A 17,245-nucleotide genomic window follows, 5' to 3' on the forward strand; every position below is an offset into this window, starting at 1 on the left:
TGTTGGTGTTGACATTCCAAACTAATTCACTTAATAGTCTACCCTACAAATTGATTTGAGTTGGATAAGGTTTGAAGGATTAGGAACAGTTTTTACCTCACTCCACACAGTCACAGAGTTTCATTCAGTATGAATTACTTCATGTCTTTTAAGGGCTGAAGAAGTATAAACATTTTTTTTTATTTTTGAGGCAGGGTCTCTGTATAACCCTGGCTGTCCTGGAGCTCACTTTGTAGACCAGGCTGGTCTCGAACTCAGAAATCTGCCTGCCTCTGCCTCCCAAGCGCTAAGATAAAAGGCATGTGCCACCACCGCCTGGCTTGAAGTATAAACTTTTTATGACTGTTTCAGGAAATACTAAAAAACGAAACCACCAACTCTCTGAGCTTGAGTTGCTCTCTGCCTGCCAACTCTCTGGCCACGGTCAAACAAACACTCCTGACACTGGCAACCCTCTAACAAGTCCCCCACCTCCACCCAGTGGTCAGCCATAACAACATCCATTTACCCAGTAGGAACAAGACTCTAGAAGCTTATAATTAACCAATCAGATTCATGTCTCAATAAATTACCAGTATACAAGATGCCAATATATTAATTTCAGAACCAATTGATAACAATAAAAGGTTTATCTCAATTATTCTAACTCTATGATATGATAACTACTTATAGCTGGTTAAAGCCAAGCAGGTCCAGTCTGCCTCCATGCAAATCTTCCTCCTTCTCCCCTGAGATAATTTCATGCAAGTTGTCTCTGCAACTTTAGCTCTGCCTCCTTTTTCCCTGTTCAATCACAGGCCTCCTGCTGCCCTAATGGAACTGGACTGGGAAAATCCTGCAACATAAGACCTTTGAGAGATTTCTCTCCAGTGTGAACTGTCATGTTTTCAATAAGGCCATTAACATTAGCATTGCCACATCCCACATTCTGGTGTGAATTGTCTTCAGAGTGAATTGCTTGATGTTGTACAAGGTATGAGGATGAGGAAAAACACTTAGGACCCTTTTCACACTTGTAGGATTTTTCTCTAGTATGAACTGTCTTATGTCTCCTCAGGGATGAGCGATAACGAAAGACTTTGTGACAATTTTCACACTTGTACGGTTTCTCTCCAGTATGAATGGTTCGATGTTCCTGAAGACTTTCAGACCATGAAAACCTTTTGCCACATTCTTCACACTTATAGGGATTGTCTTCAGAATGCGATATTTGATGTCGCCTAAGGTATAAAGATAAGGAGAAACATCTGCCACACTGTTCACACTTGTAGGGTTTGTCTTCAGAGTGGATTGTTTGATGTTTTCTAAGGCAGGAAGATGAGGAAAAACATCTGCCACACTCTTCACACTTGTAGGGGTTGTTATCAGAGTGAAATAGTTGATGTGTTTTAAGGGTGTAAGGTGAGGTAAAACATTTCCCACATACTATACACTTGTAAGGTTTCTCTCCAGTATGAACTGTCTGGTGTCTTCTAAGGTCTGAGTGACAAGGAAAGGCTTTATAACATTCTCCACACTTGTAGGGTTTCTTTCCAGTACAGATTTGTTTATGTTCCTGAAGGTGTAGAGGTGAGGAAAATCTTTTGACCCATTCTTTATGCTGGTGGTCATTTTTTCTACTATGAATTCTTTGATGTTCCTTAAGAAATGAAGGAAAGCTAAAGGATTTTCCACATTCTTCACACTTATAACATTTCTTCCCACGATGACTCCTTTGATGACACTTAAGGAATGAAGGTTCATAAAAAACTTCGCCACATTCTTCACACTTGTAGGGTTTCCCTTCAGAATGAATTCTTCTCTGATGTTGCTTCAGCATTGAAGGATAGTAAAATGATTTGCCACATTCTTCACACTTGTAGTTCTTTTCATCAGTATGATTTTTCATGTGTATAAAAAGTGATGAGCGAGTACTAAAGGCCTTATGACATTCTTCACACTTGTAGGGTTTGTCTCCAGTATGAAGTCTCTGGTGTATAGAAAGTGTTTTATAAGAACTAAGGGCCTTACCACATTCTACACACTTGTAGGGTTTCTCCCCTATACGAATGGTTTGTTGTTCAATAAGGAGTGATTTACAATTTGTGGGATTGCTGTAATGGTTAGGATCATTGGGTATTATTCCTGTTGAGCCAAAGATGAGATATGAACAAAAGTTAAGAAATATTCTTTATACTTATATGACTTATCTTTAAATATGAAGACATTAACTCATATATATTTAATCATAAATAAAAGTCCACAGTATATTACAATGCCTGTAGACACTGAGCAAAATTCACAACGAGTAGGTAGAAACAATGTGTATTTTATACTGGAGTATGAGCACAATCAAACAGAACATAGAAATAATGGCATATTATTCAAAGTTAAATACATAAGTAAGTTGTAAGGGCATTTTACTACCAGGAATAAGCCTGTCAAGCAATATAGTTATTATCTGGCCACACATCTATAAAATTATAAACTAGCCAAGCCTGAAAAAAAAAGTTTATTGTGATTGTGTGAGACTGGATGAACATTAAGATTTTATCCTAAGTGTAAAGATTTACTTAGGAAGGTACAGAGATATTTTGCATACCAAGTAGACTGTCCATATCAAGACTAAATCAATAAGCCTACAGATTATATTGCTTGGTTGGACTTGGTATTCTTGAGACAGGGTTTCTTTGTACACCTGACTGCCCTGGAAATTGCTACATATATGAGGCTGGCCTTGAACTCAAGAGATCCACCTGCTACCACCTCTCAAGTGGTGGGATTAATGCAGTGGGCTACCAGGCCTGGCAATGAATTTACCTATTTCTAAGACTAATTAATTTACAAGATTTAATAACCATTGAGCACTGAGTGGAGAGAAACAATGAACAGGGCATGAAAATAGAAGAGCTACATTTACTCATGAACGGGAAATTCACAAAAGCAAAGCTTATAGATATTTTTATCTTGTACTCTCTTTAAATGTTCTGTCAATGTATTTTATCCATCCATAGAAATACATAGGGTGAGCATCCAACTGATGATAGGCAACGCACACTTAGAAACAATGGTACAGAAGATCAAAAGACAAAGGAAAAAAGTCTTGAATCCACAAAATTCTGAAAGCTTATTGACGAGGGATTAGCACACAATCCTAGTACCATAGTTTAATGGTACTAATCTAGCACACAATCTTTCAATTATGTATCCACAAAAGGCATTCATTTTAAATCCATATTATTGAAAATGTGATACGAAAACATTTTAGAAAATTTTCATCCATCAGAAAGAACTCTTGGGATGAGTTTCACTAGCATGAGTGTAAGTGATTTGAGATACACTTAAATGTGACGGTAATTTCTTACAATGATTTCATACCTAGGTCTACAGAAAAGTATGAAAACTTTCAGTTGTATGCAAACAGTACAAAGACTGTTACTGCACAGTGTGACTCTATTTGGCCTGAGTTTCATCGAACAGTTTACTCAAGCTAAGCAATACTGCTGAGAAAATGTTGTCATGTACCCTCCAAACCTGAAGCTTTGGAAGATCTACTATTTCAATTATTTGAAGGGATAGAATGAAAACTTTTGGCCAGGTGGTGGTGGCGCACATCTTTAATCCCAGCACTTGGGAGGCAGAGGCAGGCAGATTTCTGAGTTCGAGGCCAGCCTGGCCTACAGAGTGAGATCCAGCACAGCCAGGCCTATACAGAGAAACCCTGTCTCAAAACAACCAAGAAAAAAAAAAACAGAATTAAAACTTTTGAAATTTCAAACTACTGACCTACGTCTGGTATGATACAATTGTGAGTCAGCTTTTAAAATCAATTAAGTGAGAGCCAGAGGGTACAGGAGTGACCAATGTATTTGCTGACATCAAAATGTAACCTAGTCCTTCTCATCCTCCAAGAAGGTATTTTTTGTCTGGTTTTTAGCTCCCTGAAAATCTGGTTGCAGACAGAGGATAAGCCCCACCCACTTCAAGCTAAGGGATAACTGACTCAGGTTTCTCCCACAGCCTCTGTCCTGGGGCAGGCTGACTCCCTCACTCTGTCACAGGTAGACGGACAACAACAGGAAAGGCCGGGGAAAGACACCAAGCTCTTGAGAACAGCTAAGAGGTGAACTGTTTCCGGTAGAGGTTGCTATTAGTTACCTCATGTAGAAAGCTGTGCAGAATAACAACAACTAATAGAATGTACATCCTTACAAAGGATAGAAGAGACACACTGCTCAAGTCTCTTAATCATAACTCCAAAATCATAGCTAATTTCTGACAGATTATGATGAATCTACATGCTATCCACAAGATAAAGACCATCTTGGGTTTTCTACTAGGTTTTCCTGGAAACTATCAAGGCATGATGTATGTGTACAGGTCATATTCATTCATCACATTACCCTCACTGTGTAGTTTGCTTGAAACCTTTTATTTCGCCGATGGAGCACAGTATCTACTAAGCTGAACAACTACTATCTTCATACATCTAGTTGTGCCTGCTAAACACAGTCACAGCTGGGCTCATTCAATGTTAGCATTCCTTCAAAAAAGGAGGCTACAGGCAAGGTCACTGAAGCCTCACCTGTGTATCCAGTCATTCCTCCTAGTTAGTTGTGTGTAAGGAGGCATGAATTACATGGGCTTTCAAGGTTTTCTAGAGACAGTAGGGAAAGCAGAACAGAAAAGCTAAAACTGGGTTGCAGGGCTGACCTCAGCAACCTGAGGAACCTGTTATATATACTAGCTAAGGGCCAGATGGAAATAAATATTGCCTAACTCCCATATCTTGTGGGAAATTTTGTGACATCAAATGATAGGTTTACTTGTTAAACTTCTTACGTCTCATTTGAAATTGCTTAACCCAGAGGCGTACATGTAAAGAATCAGATGCATGGGCCTGAGTGAGGGCGGTGTCTCAACTGATGCTTCAGTCAGCTGCAGACTGACCTGCTATACCCCCTTTTCCATCCTTTTTATTCACAAAAGGTGACCTCTCTTCCACGTCACAAAGAATACATATTTGAAGTTATATCTGTAATAAGGGGACCAACTTATTTAACATAACACAAATTGTATAAATAAAAAAAGCACCAGGCAGTGGTGGCACACACCTTTAATCCCAACACTTGGGAGGCAGAGGCAGGCAGATTTCTGAGTTCTAGGCCAGCCTGGTCTACGGAGTGAGTTTCAGGACAGCCAGGACTACTCAGAGAAACCCTGTGTTGATAAAACAAAGAAGAAAAGGAAAAAAGGAAAAAAGAAAAAAAAAGGGGAGGGTGAGGAAGGGAGGGAAGAAAGAAAGAAAGAATGAACAAAAGGAAGGAAGGGAGGAAGGAAGGAAGGAAGAGAAGAGAAAAAAAGAAGAGAAAGAAGGAGACAATACCACAAAATCATGAAGCTAGGTCACATAAAGTCTGACTCTGTAACAAAGGCATTATGGAAAGGAGATTTAAAGAAAGTATTCTTAGTGGTCAAACTTTCTCTATGCATGTTAGCAAACACTTCTGACATAAGATGTCTATGTAGTCACTATGTCTTTGCTAGCTTTCTTAAACTTTGGGCACGTTAAAAACGGTGTCACGCCAGGAAATAATAATCACTCGTATACCTTTTTATTCTTACATGCGTCTCTTGAAAAGGCCAGCCATACTATTGTCTTTTCTGTATTATTTCCTGATGAAATAGAACAAGGAACATAGATGATCTGGAGGACGGACCTACACTGTAATGGTGCAGCATGAAGAGAGGAGGAAAGGAAAGTCCCCAGCTGCTCCAGGGAGGATTTCTGTTAGAGTTTACTTAGGGGTGAAAGGCTTTCCATTAGAAACTGCCATGTTTTATTCATACATTCTTTATTTCATGTGTATTGGTGTCTTGCATCATGTATGTCTGCATATGTGTCTGTGTGATGGTGTCAGATCCCCGCAATTGGAGTTACAAAGAGTTGTGAGCGGCAATATGGGTGCTGGCAACTGAACTCTTCCTCAGAAAGGGAAGCCAGTGATCTTAATTGCTCAGCCCTCTCTCCAGTCCCAGCAATTGTAATTTTGGTAGCTGAAATTTTTAATAGAGATAATTACTTTCATTTATTAAAATTTTAAACTGATGAGAGTCACTAATTCACTGTAAAATGTCACAGAAAATATAATTAAGCCATAATTGGTAATGAAGAGTGATAATCAATATGCCTAAATTGTGTTTGTATTCATGCTAAATACAAATGGAATTCATGTATAAAGATAATATTGGATTAAGTGAGTAATACCTACATTCCATTATAGAGTCTTCTGTACATGTCAAAGTTTAGTCAAATAGGGAGCTCAAACATTTGAAATCATCTTGTAGTTTACTCAATATGGAATAATATTCAAAATCAGGAGGAGTTTAAAAACTGGTTATTGAAATTGAATGCTTGAGTGAAGACAGTTGAAACTACACTAAGCTTGTATGGTGGGACACATCCAGGGTAGATGAACACCCTTACTATTAGCACACTGTCCAATGAGACACAGATGTATCAGATTACATGCATGCTAGCCTCATCATAGGATAAGGATGCATGGGGAATAGGATTTGCCAGTATCTGCTGCTCCTGTCTCCCTCCAGCCTGTAAGCCAGACCAGGAACTCCTAATCCTTATGTGCAGAGAAGATGAATTATTCCTCATGTCTCACAAGACAGGGGGATGGATCCTTTCATGCTGAAGAGGAACTTAGACTCAGCACCCACAGTCTAAATGTCTCAAATGGAAGCACTCACTGCAATTACTCTGCACTCAGTCTCTCTTGATCTGATAATTGAGGATAACTGTGGACAGGGGAACATCGTACCTGCCACCCAAATTGTATGGGAACTACATTCTAGTTCAAATGGCCATGCCCTGTCCCTTGCTTTCATTTCTCCTCCTCTTAACAAAGCTAAGCCCTGAGCTGAGAGCTGAGTCTGATTCTGTAAGCAGTCCTCTGCAGAGTGTGAGACAATATATGGCAGACCCTAAGGTCAGTGAGAAATGAACTGTCCAAAGTGACTCCTGTTACTCTGACTTTACCCACCTACTCCCCACCCCAATTTGTCCTAATCGACAGAACTGAAACTGTTGAGCCCCCTGCTCCTGCCTGCCCCTGTGTCATGGGAATATGGCATTGATTTCATTAACCAAGTCATGCTCATTTCAATACAGAGATTTTTCTGCATTAACCCCAGCAAATAAATGAGTACTCTATTGCATTTCCCTGAGTGTTATATTACAATAGAGACTCAACAAAAAATAAAACCTTGGAAATCCTTGTAAATACATGTACAGGTCATTGTTTGCGAAATATAAATCCTAAGAGACTTTTTTTTTCCTTTTTTTTTTTTTTTTTTTTTTTTTTTTTTTTTTTTTGAGTCAGGGGTTCTCTGTGTAGCCCTGGCTATCCTGGAACTCACTTTGTAGACCAGGCTGGCCTTGACCTCAGAAATCTGCCTGACCCTGGCTCCCAAGTCCTGGGATTAAAGGTGTGAGCCATCATCAACCGCAATTCCACAAAGACTTAAACAACCACAAACATATGAGAGATATGAAGGGAAGACTTAAAGAATGATTTTCATAATACATATTTCAAGGCACATGGGAAAGCCTGGCTTTTTGTTGGATCTTTGGACTTGACCTCTGTCCCCTAATCCCTGCATTCCTACACACCTGTGTGCACAGTGGCTGCTGCTTGTCTCTTCATATCCCAAGGCCCTTGTGTTTGCTCCAGAAATGTCACCAGGAATGGCTTAGAGACAGCAAGACCTGTTTAGAGGAAAAGATGGCTTAAGTGTTCTTTTACTCTCTCTTTCAGTACAGTGTTTATAAGGAAAGAGATGTACAATAAATAATTGCAGATAATTAGTTCCTTAAATGGTGTCTGACACGTATAGTACAATAAAGAGAAACATTAAAACTGATTTGACAAACAATTTCATTAACAAGTATGGCCAATGCCTGATGGCGGTGCATTTCTAACAGTCCCATAAGAGCAAAAGAGGCATGCTTCCAACACAGACATTTCAAACACTTCGAGGAAAAAGAATGATGTTTCTTAGCTGTACAGCAACCTCCCTAATGTGCCTTAAAGTGAAGGATAAGAAACTCATTGTTGAAATACTTCCAGGACATATTGTACAAAGTGGGGAAGCTACATGTTGATGGTGAGATAGGAATTCTCTATAGATACAATGCTCACCCAGGAACACAAGGTGGCTGTAATTCTCCAACATCACATCCCTGTACAGATCCCACTGAGCAGGCTCCAGGCATTCCCACTCTTCTGGAGAGAAATCAATGGCCACATCCGAGTAGGACAGCATTTCCTGAAATAAAGATCAATGAATATATCACAACTTTAATTAATTAAAACCATTAATAAACTCACAGAAAACCTCTGGATTTTACATGGACCTCTGGTCCTCATGCTCAAACTGCTCGTACTCCAGAAATATTGCCTAGATATTAGGCAGAAATTGCAGTGTAGATATACTTATTGAGTCAGATCTCAAGATAGTGCATAGTTCTCTATACTTTTTAAGTTTCTGTTTTTGGTAATGCTCTCTGTGATGCAGCAAGAAGCTCTTTGAACAGTAAGAGCTACACACTTATGTGTAGGTCTAAGATAAAGTATTCAGAATGGAGGTAGCACTTACGATGCTTTAGTAAAATGTCATTAGTATCACCTAACACCTAGTCACCTGTTCCAGCTTCTAAAGATAACATAATTTCTATTGATGAGGCTTTAAGTCCCATTGGACAGTTTCTGCTAATGTCAAGATATTGTGGCACTGTTAGGGATATAATCCATGCAGGACATTGCTGTGGCCCACTGTCATAAGAGCTAAGCAGGACTCCTTTTTGCTTCTCTCTCTTGGAACCTGTCAAAGCACCTCTAATCACTATGGACAACTTGTCCTTCTGCAGATCTTCATGTGAGAGCCATAAGCAGTTCCCTGAGTCTTGTGTCTGAAATGCAAGGTGGTTCCACCACTGGGAGGAGGGAATACCTACTGTCACAAGACTATATAGGACAATGGAAATAGATCCTCTTTAAAGAATGACAGCACAGAAAATAGTCTTTTGTCTAATGAGCAGAGTTTAGCAGCAATGAGGAGGTCCGTACCTCTCCAATACACCGGCAGAATGAAGCACTTTGGTGAATAGAAGTTTCTCAAGGGAAAATAAATGGAAATGTCTGGAAACCTTTTCAGCTAGTGGAGAAGGATCCTGTCCTTTTAATCACAGGATCACCAAGTACATGAGAAAACCAACAATGTAGAGAATAGAAAGAGCCCAGAGCAGAGCAAAGATGAAAACAACTTTCTATGAGAGAAACACAGCATGTTCACAATGGTGAATTAACTGCGAGGATCAGTCCCTATGTTGCCCAGCCCTGGCTTCCTCCATTCTTCATGGGCAAGCGTCTGCTGGCTTGTACAATCTCTTGTGAGAAGCTGTGATCAGGGGACCTGATCAGGATACCATTTAGGAAGGATTTTAGCCAATACAATTAACAGCAAATATTTCAGCGGAAGTAGAGACTTGAAAAATTCACTTTCTATAGAGAAGAAATGTAAATAATGTCTGACCTGAGGCAGGAACACTGTTTCCCATTAAAAATTGCTACATATTCTTACAATAATTGGGAGGTTGATGGATACTTTCCATTTTGATTAAAGTGTCTCCTAGAGGAAGACTAGAGCAATAGAATGGACAGAGCAGATGTATTAGGAACTCTTGCATCTCCCATCTGTATCCTTCAGAGATATATTTTCAGAGAGTCGGGCAGAAATAAAGATTAGCAGGACATTGGTGGGAAGTCAACATGAGATGCAAAGAGAGGGCTCAATTCCTGATCAGGTTCCAAACAATACAGACTCTACATTCCCTGCCAGGCTGTCTATACTACAGAGTGCTTAAAATGCATACAACACAGATCACAAAGCAGCAACTCCTGAGTTGTGCCCAAAGTCAGTCTCTCATGGAGGAGCGAGGATGAAAGATAGGAAAGGGAGAAAAAGGATGCAGAGCCAAGAAATAGACTTGGGAGAACTGCCGGTCAACACCACAGCAGCCAGCAGTCTTAAGTTTATTTTTCACAGTCTTTTAATACCCCATAGTACCACGGGAAGCAAAGCTACAAGATAACAGCAACAAAGGCAGAAATGTACAAGAGGCATCGTTCTTATCCAGAGGCCTCCCTGTTCCTTCCACCAAGATCAATACAATGTTCCACCCCTCACCTTGACACACAAGTGCACCTCCTCCTATCTCTCCATGCCTCAGCAGGCCAGGGAATCTGCCAACAGTCCCTGAACTGCCTTCACTCTGCGTGACAGACACATCTCTCTCTCTTTCTCTCTCTGTCTCTCTGTCTGTCTCTCTGTCTCTCTCTCTCTCTCTCTGTCTGTCTCTCTCTCTGTTTCTCTCTCTCTCTCTGCTTCAGAATAGCAGGCAAATGGCCCCCACACTAGGTTATTCGTCCCAGGGCTTTTCTCACATAAAGTTGGCATTTAATTTTTCCTTCAAGCTACCATGTCTTGCAATTATACAACTCAGAAAATAGAAAAAAATGTGAAATACATGAAAGACCAAATATATTGGTCTCTTTTTTTCCCTTTGGAAAATATGGATTATATAATGAGAATTTTAGTATTAAAATAACTACCACATTTGATCCATACATTAGGCCTCTAGAGGTATTTTTGGATTTTGATAGTATACTGGCTGGTTTTGTGTGTCAACTTGACACAGGCTGGAGTTATCACGGAGAAGGGAGCTTCAGTTGGGGAAGTTCCCCCATAAGATTCAGTTGTGGGGAATTTTCTCAATTAGTGATCTAGGGGATAGGGCCCCTTGGGGGTGGTGCCATCCCTAGGCTGGAAGTCTTGGGTTCTATAAGAGAGCAGGCTGAGCAAGCCAAGGGAAGCAAGCCAGTAAGGAACATCTCTCAACAGCCTTTGCATCAGCTCCTGCTTCCTGACATGCTTGAGTTCCAGTCCTGACTTCCTATGGTGTTCAACAGCAATGTGGAAGTAAGCTGAATACACCCTTTCCACCTCAACTTGCTTCTTGGTCATGATGTTTGTGCAGGAATAGAAACCCTGACTAAGACAGATAGTCTGTACATTGTTTATGACTCTTCTTAAAGTACACGTAAATGGAATGTGTTCATTAAAGAGTAGGGACTTGTAGTCTGATGACTTATTTTTATATAGATCCTGGAAAGAAGAGAACGATGGAATATAGAATAGCAAAGAGCTGGCCAGCCAAGCAGACACAGCTTTTAACTCATGTCACCTTATTTGAAAATGACTATGGAGAAAACTATGAAGACAGACACTTTCATAACAGAATATGACAATGTAATGAGGATCTGCACTGCTCAGATTTGTTACCTGCATATGTGTATGACAACTGTTCAAATCTTTTGTGATTTCTCTGACATAATCATGTACATCAGTAGGATCTGAAGTCATCTCCCAGCACAACTCCTCTCCAGTACTCCAGACATGACATGCCTAACACCGCAAGGCTCATGCATGAGTTGTAAAGACAAGTAACTATTTCCCTCATACTAACATTAGGATACAATGAAGGAACCCTGGGAGGACAGAGAGACAACTACACACCAAGAGGACCTGGACTTAAACCTGGGCCAGAGGAAGGGATCCCACACTAGCAGTTGGCTTTACTGGTTCCAGAATGCAGTACCCATGTGAGCAGCAGTGGGGGAAGTGGTTTTGTTCCTGCAAACTGTAAGAAGCATCTGCAAGCAACTGGACCTCTGGTAGGAACACAGGAAGGTATCCCAGATGAAGAGGGAGAAAAAGACACAGCGATGTAAACCACAGTAGCCTGCATCAGTCAAGAATTGCAGAAAGGGGATGGAGAAAGGATGGAGTCTCTGCTTAGATATGGAAGGAGCAAAATCAAAGAATTCAGGGAAGACCAGAAGAAAGCATCCTCAGGTCATGGCAGAATCTAACACAAACTACTATCCAGAAGGAATGAACATTTGCTACAATAGGCAGAATAGTCAAGCAAGGGAAAGAGAGGAGAATTCTTCCTCACATAGTAAGTGCAAACAACTAATCACCACATTTAACGCTTCAACAAGAGTATGCTATTGAAAACAAAGTTTAAATCACACGTGGGATGGGGTCAGCACAAGGGAATCACATGTCCTTTCTAAGACACCAAAGTGCTGAGTGCAGGGATTTGCTATGGCGGTCACTGGAAGACATGAAATGAACCATAGAAAGAATTTCTCTTATCCATCAAGCACGTTTAAATGTTTTCTGACACAGACTGAGATAGTCTACAATGGCCTTGAATTTGCTATGAAGCAGGGGATGACCAGAGGGTCCTGACCCCTCCCCCCCTCACAAATGCAGAGATGACAGGGATGTGACTCAGAGCAGGCTCAAGTTTCTTTTTGATCACAGCTCTGTTTACTTTAGCTCACACGAATACACACAGGTTTACGAGTTCTTCCTCACCCTGCTGACCTGACACAAAAGCCTGGCTTCCTAAAACAAGACCATGTGAGCTTTTCACAGGCTCCTGTGTCCACTCACCATATTTCTTCACACCTAGAGAAAGATTTTCACTATCCGTGGATTCAGGCAGATATGTTGACTGTGTCCCAGAATTTCCCAACACGCCACCTGTTGTGGCCCGGATTTTTCCTCTCTTATTTCTTTAACTGGCAGAGAAAAATGAACACAATCAGACCTCAACACCATTGCTATAAGCTGGCTACAGAGTACACGGGGACGAGAAACCCCATTTACTCTAAAGACACTGAGGAACTGCATAGCCTCCAGGTGAGAGTGGAGCAGCCAGGGAAGTGTGCTTCCAGTAATGCAGGTCTGTGAGCTCCTGCACTCTCTCAGGAGCGGGTAGTCAGCTGACTACCGTTAGTGTGCAATTCTGGTCCTCGCACTATTATCTACTGCCCCGCTACTAAGCTGCTCCAGTGTACCAGAGCACTAAGGCTGACTCGGGCTGCACGCTGTGTCCTAAGGAATCCTTCACTCAGGCCACAATCCCAACCGCCCTGTCCCCTCACTCCAAAACTGCAGCCTCACCGGTCCCAGCACGCGGTGTCTTAAGGAATCCTTCACTCAGGCCACAATCCCAACCACCCAGTCCCCTCACTCCAAAACTGCAGCCTCACCGGTCCCAGCCAGTTCAGCACAGGAAGTTCCAACAGCTTCTTCCGCCCTCTCACACAACCCAGATCCGCTCCCTCCGAGAAGAAGCCCTGCTCCCCTCACAAACCCCCAGCCTAAGCTGCTCCCAGGACCAACTGCTTGTCACAGACAACAGGAGTATACCGCCGCACACTCTTTCTGCCCAACTTAGAGGAAGACCTACGTGTACAAACTTGAAGTCAGAATGGTATTTCCTGGAAGACTCCCCATGGTCACAGTAGTGCGGACTACATCTCCCAGAAGTCTGTACGAAGGAAATCGCAGAACCCAAGTTAGGTGACTTCTACTGTACAAGGTTTTTGATGAAGGTAACACACAGTAGAGGGTGGAAGAAAGAAGCCTTATCTGCTGAAAGCTGTGGGTAAAGAGATTGGTTTCCACCCTCAGAACAACAACGAAGATGTATGGATATGAGTTGAGCCTTTGACAGAAACATTTGGCTTACAAGTCATTTCTGGTTGTAATTTTAATATTACTACTTCCTGGAAAAAATGTTGACTTAATTGTTCGTTAAAATAACAAAGCAATACACTAACGATGGTGGGAAGGAAAAGTAACTTTTTAAGATGATGGCAGCCTGACTGTGCTCCTAGCTCCTCAGTGGCTTCTCACAAATGGACTGGGGATACAAAGCTGGATTAGTTTCTGCCCCAACAAGCTTATAAACTTGTGTTTGTGTTTCTACTTTTAGAATATATAGAAACAATTCCTAGAGAGCATTGCTAATATTACACATACATGAACACATGCTGTTTTAGCAGACTGAGGGAGGAGGTTGACTCTGAAGCTAAAATTTGACATTCCCACATCACACCCAAGCAAGTGTGTCTTTAAGGTTCCTTAAATCTCCTGCCTGAGTTAATGCCCCTGACTCTTGGACATTCAAAAAGAGATCAACAAGCAACCCAAGAAGGCATTGATTAAAAACAGCTAATAGGCTGCCTATGTCCAACAGAGACTACCATTGTTTTTCTGTTGGTATAAAGGTGTCCCAGATCACATATCCAGTCATTTCGCCAACTTGTATGCAGTTGAGACAAATGCACAAGGCTTCAAGTTTTACTGTGGAAACAAGAGTATAGAGAGTACAAACATCTTAAAGTGGTATCCACTGTCTAGTAGCCTGCAACTAGGATTTCCTTCCAGAGTCTCAGAAATCAGTGTAGATGAGGCTGCTCAGGGATCTCATGGAGTCAATTTCTTGGCCAATCCTTAGGTACTACGAACTAAGGCCTGTACTAAACTTCAACTGCAGTGGAGTCTACTCCACTGTGGAACACAGTCTCAAAGTAGCCTCTGAGACTACAACAGCATAGACTATCGGTGCTGCGTTGAACACTGGAACCTTACAGATCACTACTTCACACCCATAATAACTTCATCCTATTGGAACCAGGGTGTTAACCTCTGCCCTGTCCCTACTAATTCAATCCTGGGTTTGTGCTCAGAGGACCTCATAATTTACTGTATGTAGATGTATTTGTATCCATATTTATTGCTCCTTTATTCCCAATAGTAAACAACCAGAATCAACATAGATATCCATGAAAATATTAACAGAAAATAATTTGGTATATAGAAATGTTTATTACGGGAGAGAGAGAGAGAGAGAGAGAGGTTTTCTTTAGCTCTAAGAAACTGTAATCACAAAATTTACAGAAAAATGAACGGACAAAGTATGTATGTATGGTATTGACATTAGTCTTATAAAGGAAAACACTGCATGTTCTTCCTCTAGGTGTTTAATCTAGACAGTACTATATGTACATATGTGAGGAAATTTGCATATGGGTACAGTATGTTGTAGGCATAATATTATTGTGCACTGTATAAAGATTATCCTTGTATTACTCAAATCCTGATTTTTTTAGGCCTATATATGGTTGTAATCCAGACATGGCACTGTACTGCTTATTTTAAGCATCTCCCATCTCAAGTTTGTGTAAACATTCCTTCCCATTTACTACCCGCCTCCTTAATAAAAGCTGCTCTGTCAGTGGCTAGACAAAAGAGAGAATAGGGCAGGACTTCTGTTAGGCAAGGGAAGGGGAGAGAGAGGAGGAAGAGAGGACAGGCCATGAGGAAGCAGTCCAGGAGAGACATCATGGAAAAACAGCTGAAGCCCAGAGAGCAACATCAATACTAAAATGCAAGTATCTCAGGGATTTGGGCAGGGAGGTAGCAGATTACCTGAGAGAATTCAAATAGATTAACTGTCAGGCTATTTTGCTATAAAGTTTATCAAATAAACCTTAAATTCTCTATCAAATTCATTTGGGATCTAGGTAGTGATCACTAAAGACTGTCTACATTTAAAATGTATTTAGAGTATGTCATATAGAAAAGAGATTAACTATTAGGGCACTAGGAAAGATTTAAAGACGGTATGAACATTGGTTGTGAAAGAGGACCTAAAATAACTGGTTATCAGTCTCCAAGTCTGTGGTGGATTTTGGTTTTCCTAGTATATAAACGCATAAAACACATTCATTGGAGACCATCTTAAATCCAATGTGCAGAAGTTCATGTTTTCTCTTGTCTTCAGGTTTTGTTATGTGTAATCATAATGTATGACTTCTTAAAAAAATTTTTCAGTACATTATATAATAGGGTGTAATGTTTAAAAAGACAGAAATGAGCAATGCCATCTGAGAGTATCTGTTAAACTATTTACAGAAATGAGCAATGCCATCTGAGAGTATCTGTTAAACTATTTACAGAAATGAGCAATGCCATCTGAGAGTATCTGTTAAACTATTTACAGAAATGAGCAATGGCATCTGAGAGTATCTGTTAAACTATTGACTTCTGACAGGATATGTTTGCCCTGTACTATATATTCCTGAAAGTACGTGTCTCTGCTACACTATTTAGTCCTGACAGTCAGTCTCTGCCATATCCTATTTACTCCTGAGAGTGTGAGTCGCTACTATACTAGTCACTTATGCCCTGGCCCCTTAAGAAGCTTCCCCCACAGATTATAGCCCTGAAAATATCGTTCTCTTCTAGAACAAATGTATATACATACAGGTCATTTCCATTTGTAACCATATCTGCCTCTGTGCTAGTGACATAACTGATGTAACTAAGTCTACAGAGAATACAAACAGACAGAACACATTCAGTCAAGTTCACAGAGTAAACCTGGTCTTTATTCAAAATGCCTTGCTGGACACTTCTTAGCCATTAAAAAAAAAAAAAAACTAATAGAACATTTCCACACAGAAGCCTTTCATTGTTACCGAAGGATGGGTTTTAAAGCTTAAGGGTGTGATTCTTTCTTTTCTTTCTTTCTTTCTTTTTTTTTTTGATTTTTTTATTAGATATTTTCTTTACATAAAGAAAATATTTACATGTCATATGTATATGTTTACATGTCTTATGATTTCTCCTTTCCCAGTTTCCCCTCCAAAAAACAAACAAACAAACAAAAACAAACTCCTGTTGTCTCCACCCTCCCCCTGCTTGCCACCCACCCTCTCCCACTTATTGGCCCTGGCATTCCCCTACACTGGGGCACAGAACATCCACAGGGCCAAGGGCCTCTCTTCCCATTGCTGATCAACTTTGCAATCCTCTACTATACACATGCTGCCAGAAAAATCAGTCCCACCATGTGCAGTACTTGTTTGGTGGTTGAGTCCCTGGGAGCTCTGAGGGTACTAATTAGTTCATATTGTTGTTCATCCTAAGAGGCTGCAAACCCTTCAGCTCCTTTGGTCCTTTCTGTAACTCCTTCATTGGGGACCCTGTACTCAGTTTAATGGATGGCTGTGAGTCTCTATATCTGTGTTAGTCAGGTACTGTCAGATCCTCTCAGAAGATAGCTATATCAGGCTAGCTGGTCCTTCCTTCAGTCTCTGCTCCATAGTTAGTCTCTGCCACTCCTTCCATGGGTGTTTTGTTCCCCCTTTTAAGAAGAAATGAAATGTCCACATTTTGGTCTTCCGTTCTTGAGTTTATTGTGGTTTGTGGGTTGTTCTTCCTGTATTCCGAACTTCTGGGCTAATAACCACTTATCAGAGAGTGC

The 17,245-nt window shown here is 40.8% G+C and overlaps 2 protein-coding genes across 10 annotated transcripts in view; both read right to left on the bottom strand.

Moving 5' to 3' along the window:
- Positions 1-17,245, bottom strand: part of LOC116083957 (zinc finger protein 58-like) — a 153,646-nt gene that overhangs the window by 70,425 nt on the left and 65,976 nt on the right. The window lies entirely within an intron of this gene.
- The window catches only part of LOC116083958 (zinc finger protein 58-like), a 149,805-nt gene continuing 132,566 nt past the window's right edge, over positions 7-17,245 (bottom strand). For 3 of the 9 annotated variants that reach the window (XM_031360795.1, XM_031360798.1, XM_031360793.1), the window contains exons 2-5: positions 12,577-12,704; positions 8,193-8,319; positions 7,664-7,759; positions 7-2,124 (exon numbers count right to left, since the gene is read on the bottom strand). In XM_031360795.1, the coding sequence (XP_031216655.1) occupies positions 788-2,124; positions 7,664-7,759; positions 8,193-8,319; positions 12,577-12,579 (1,563 nt within the window). In that variant the 5' untranslated portion in view covers positions 12,580-12,704 and the 3' untranslated portion in view covers positions 7-787. The other 6 variants (XM_031360796.1, XM_031360794.1, XM_031360792.1 and 3 more) reach the window with 6 other exon arrangements.

This window comes from Mastomys coucha, unplaced genomic scaffold, assembly GCF_008632895.1.
Source record: "Mastomys coucha isolate ucsf_1 unplaced genomic scaffold, UCSF_Mcou_1 pScaffold8, whole genome shotgun sequence".
Lineage (NCBI taxonomy): Eukaryota > Metazoa > Chordata > Mammalia > Rodentia > Muridae > Mastomys > Mastomys coucha.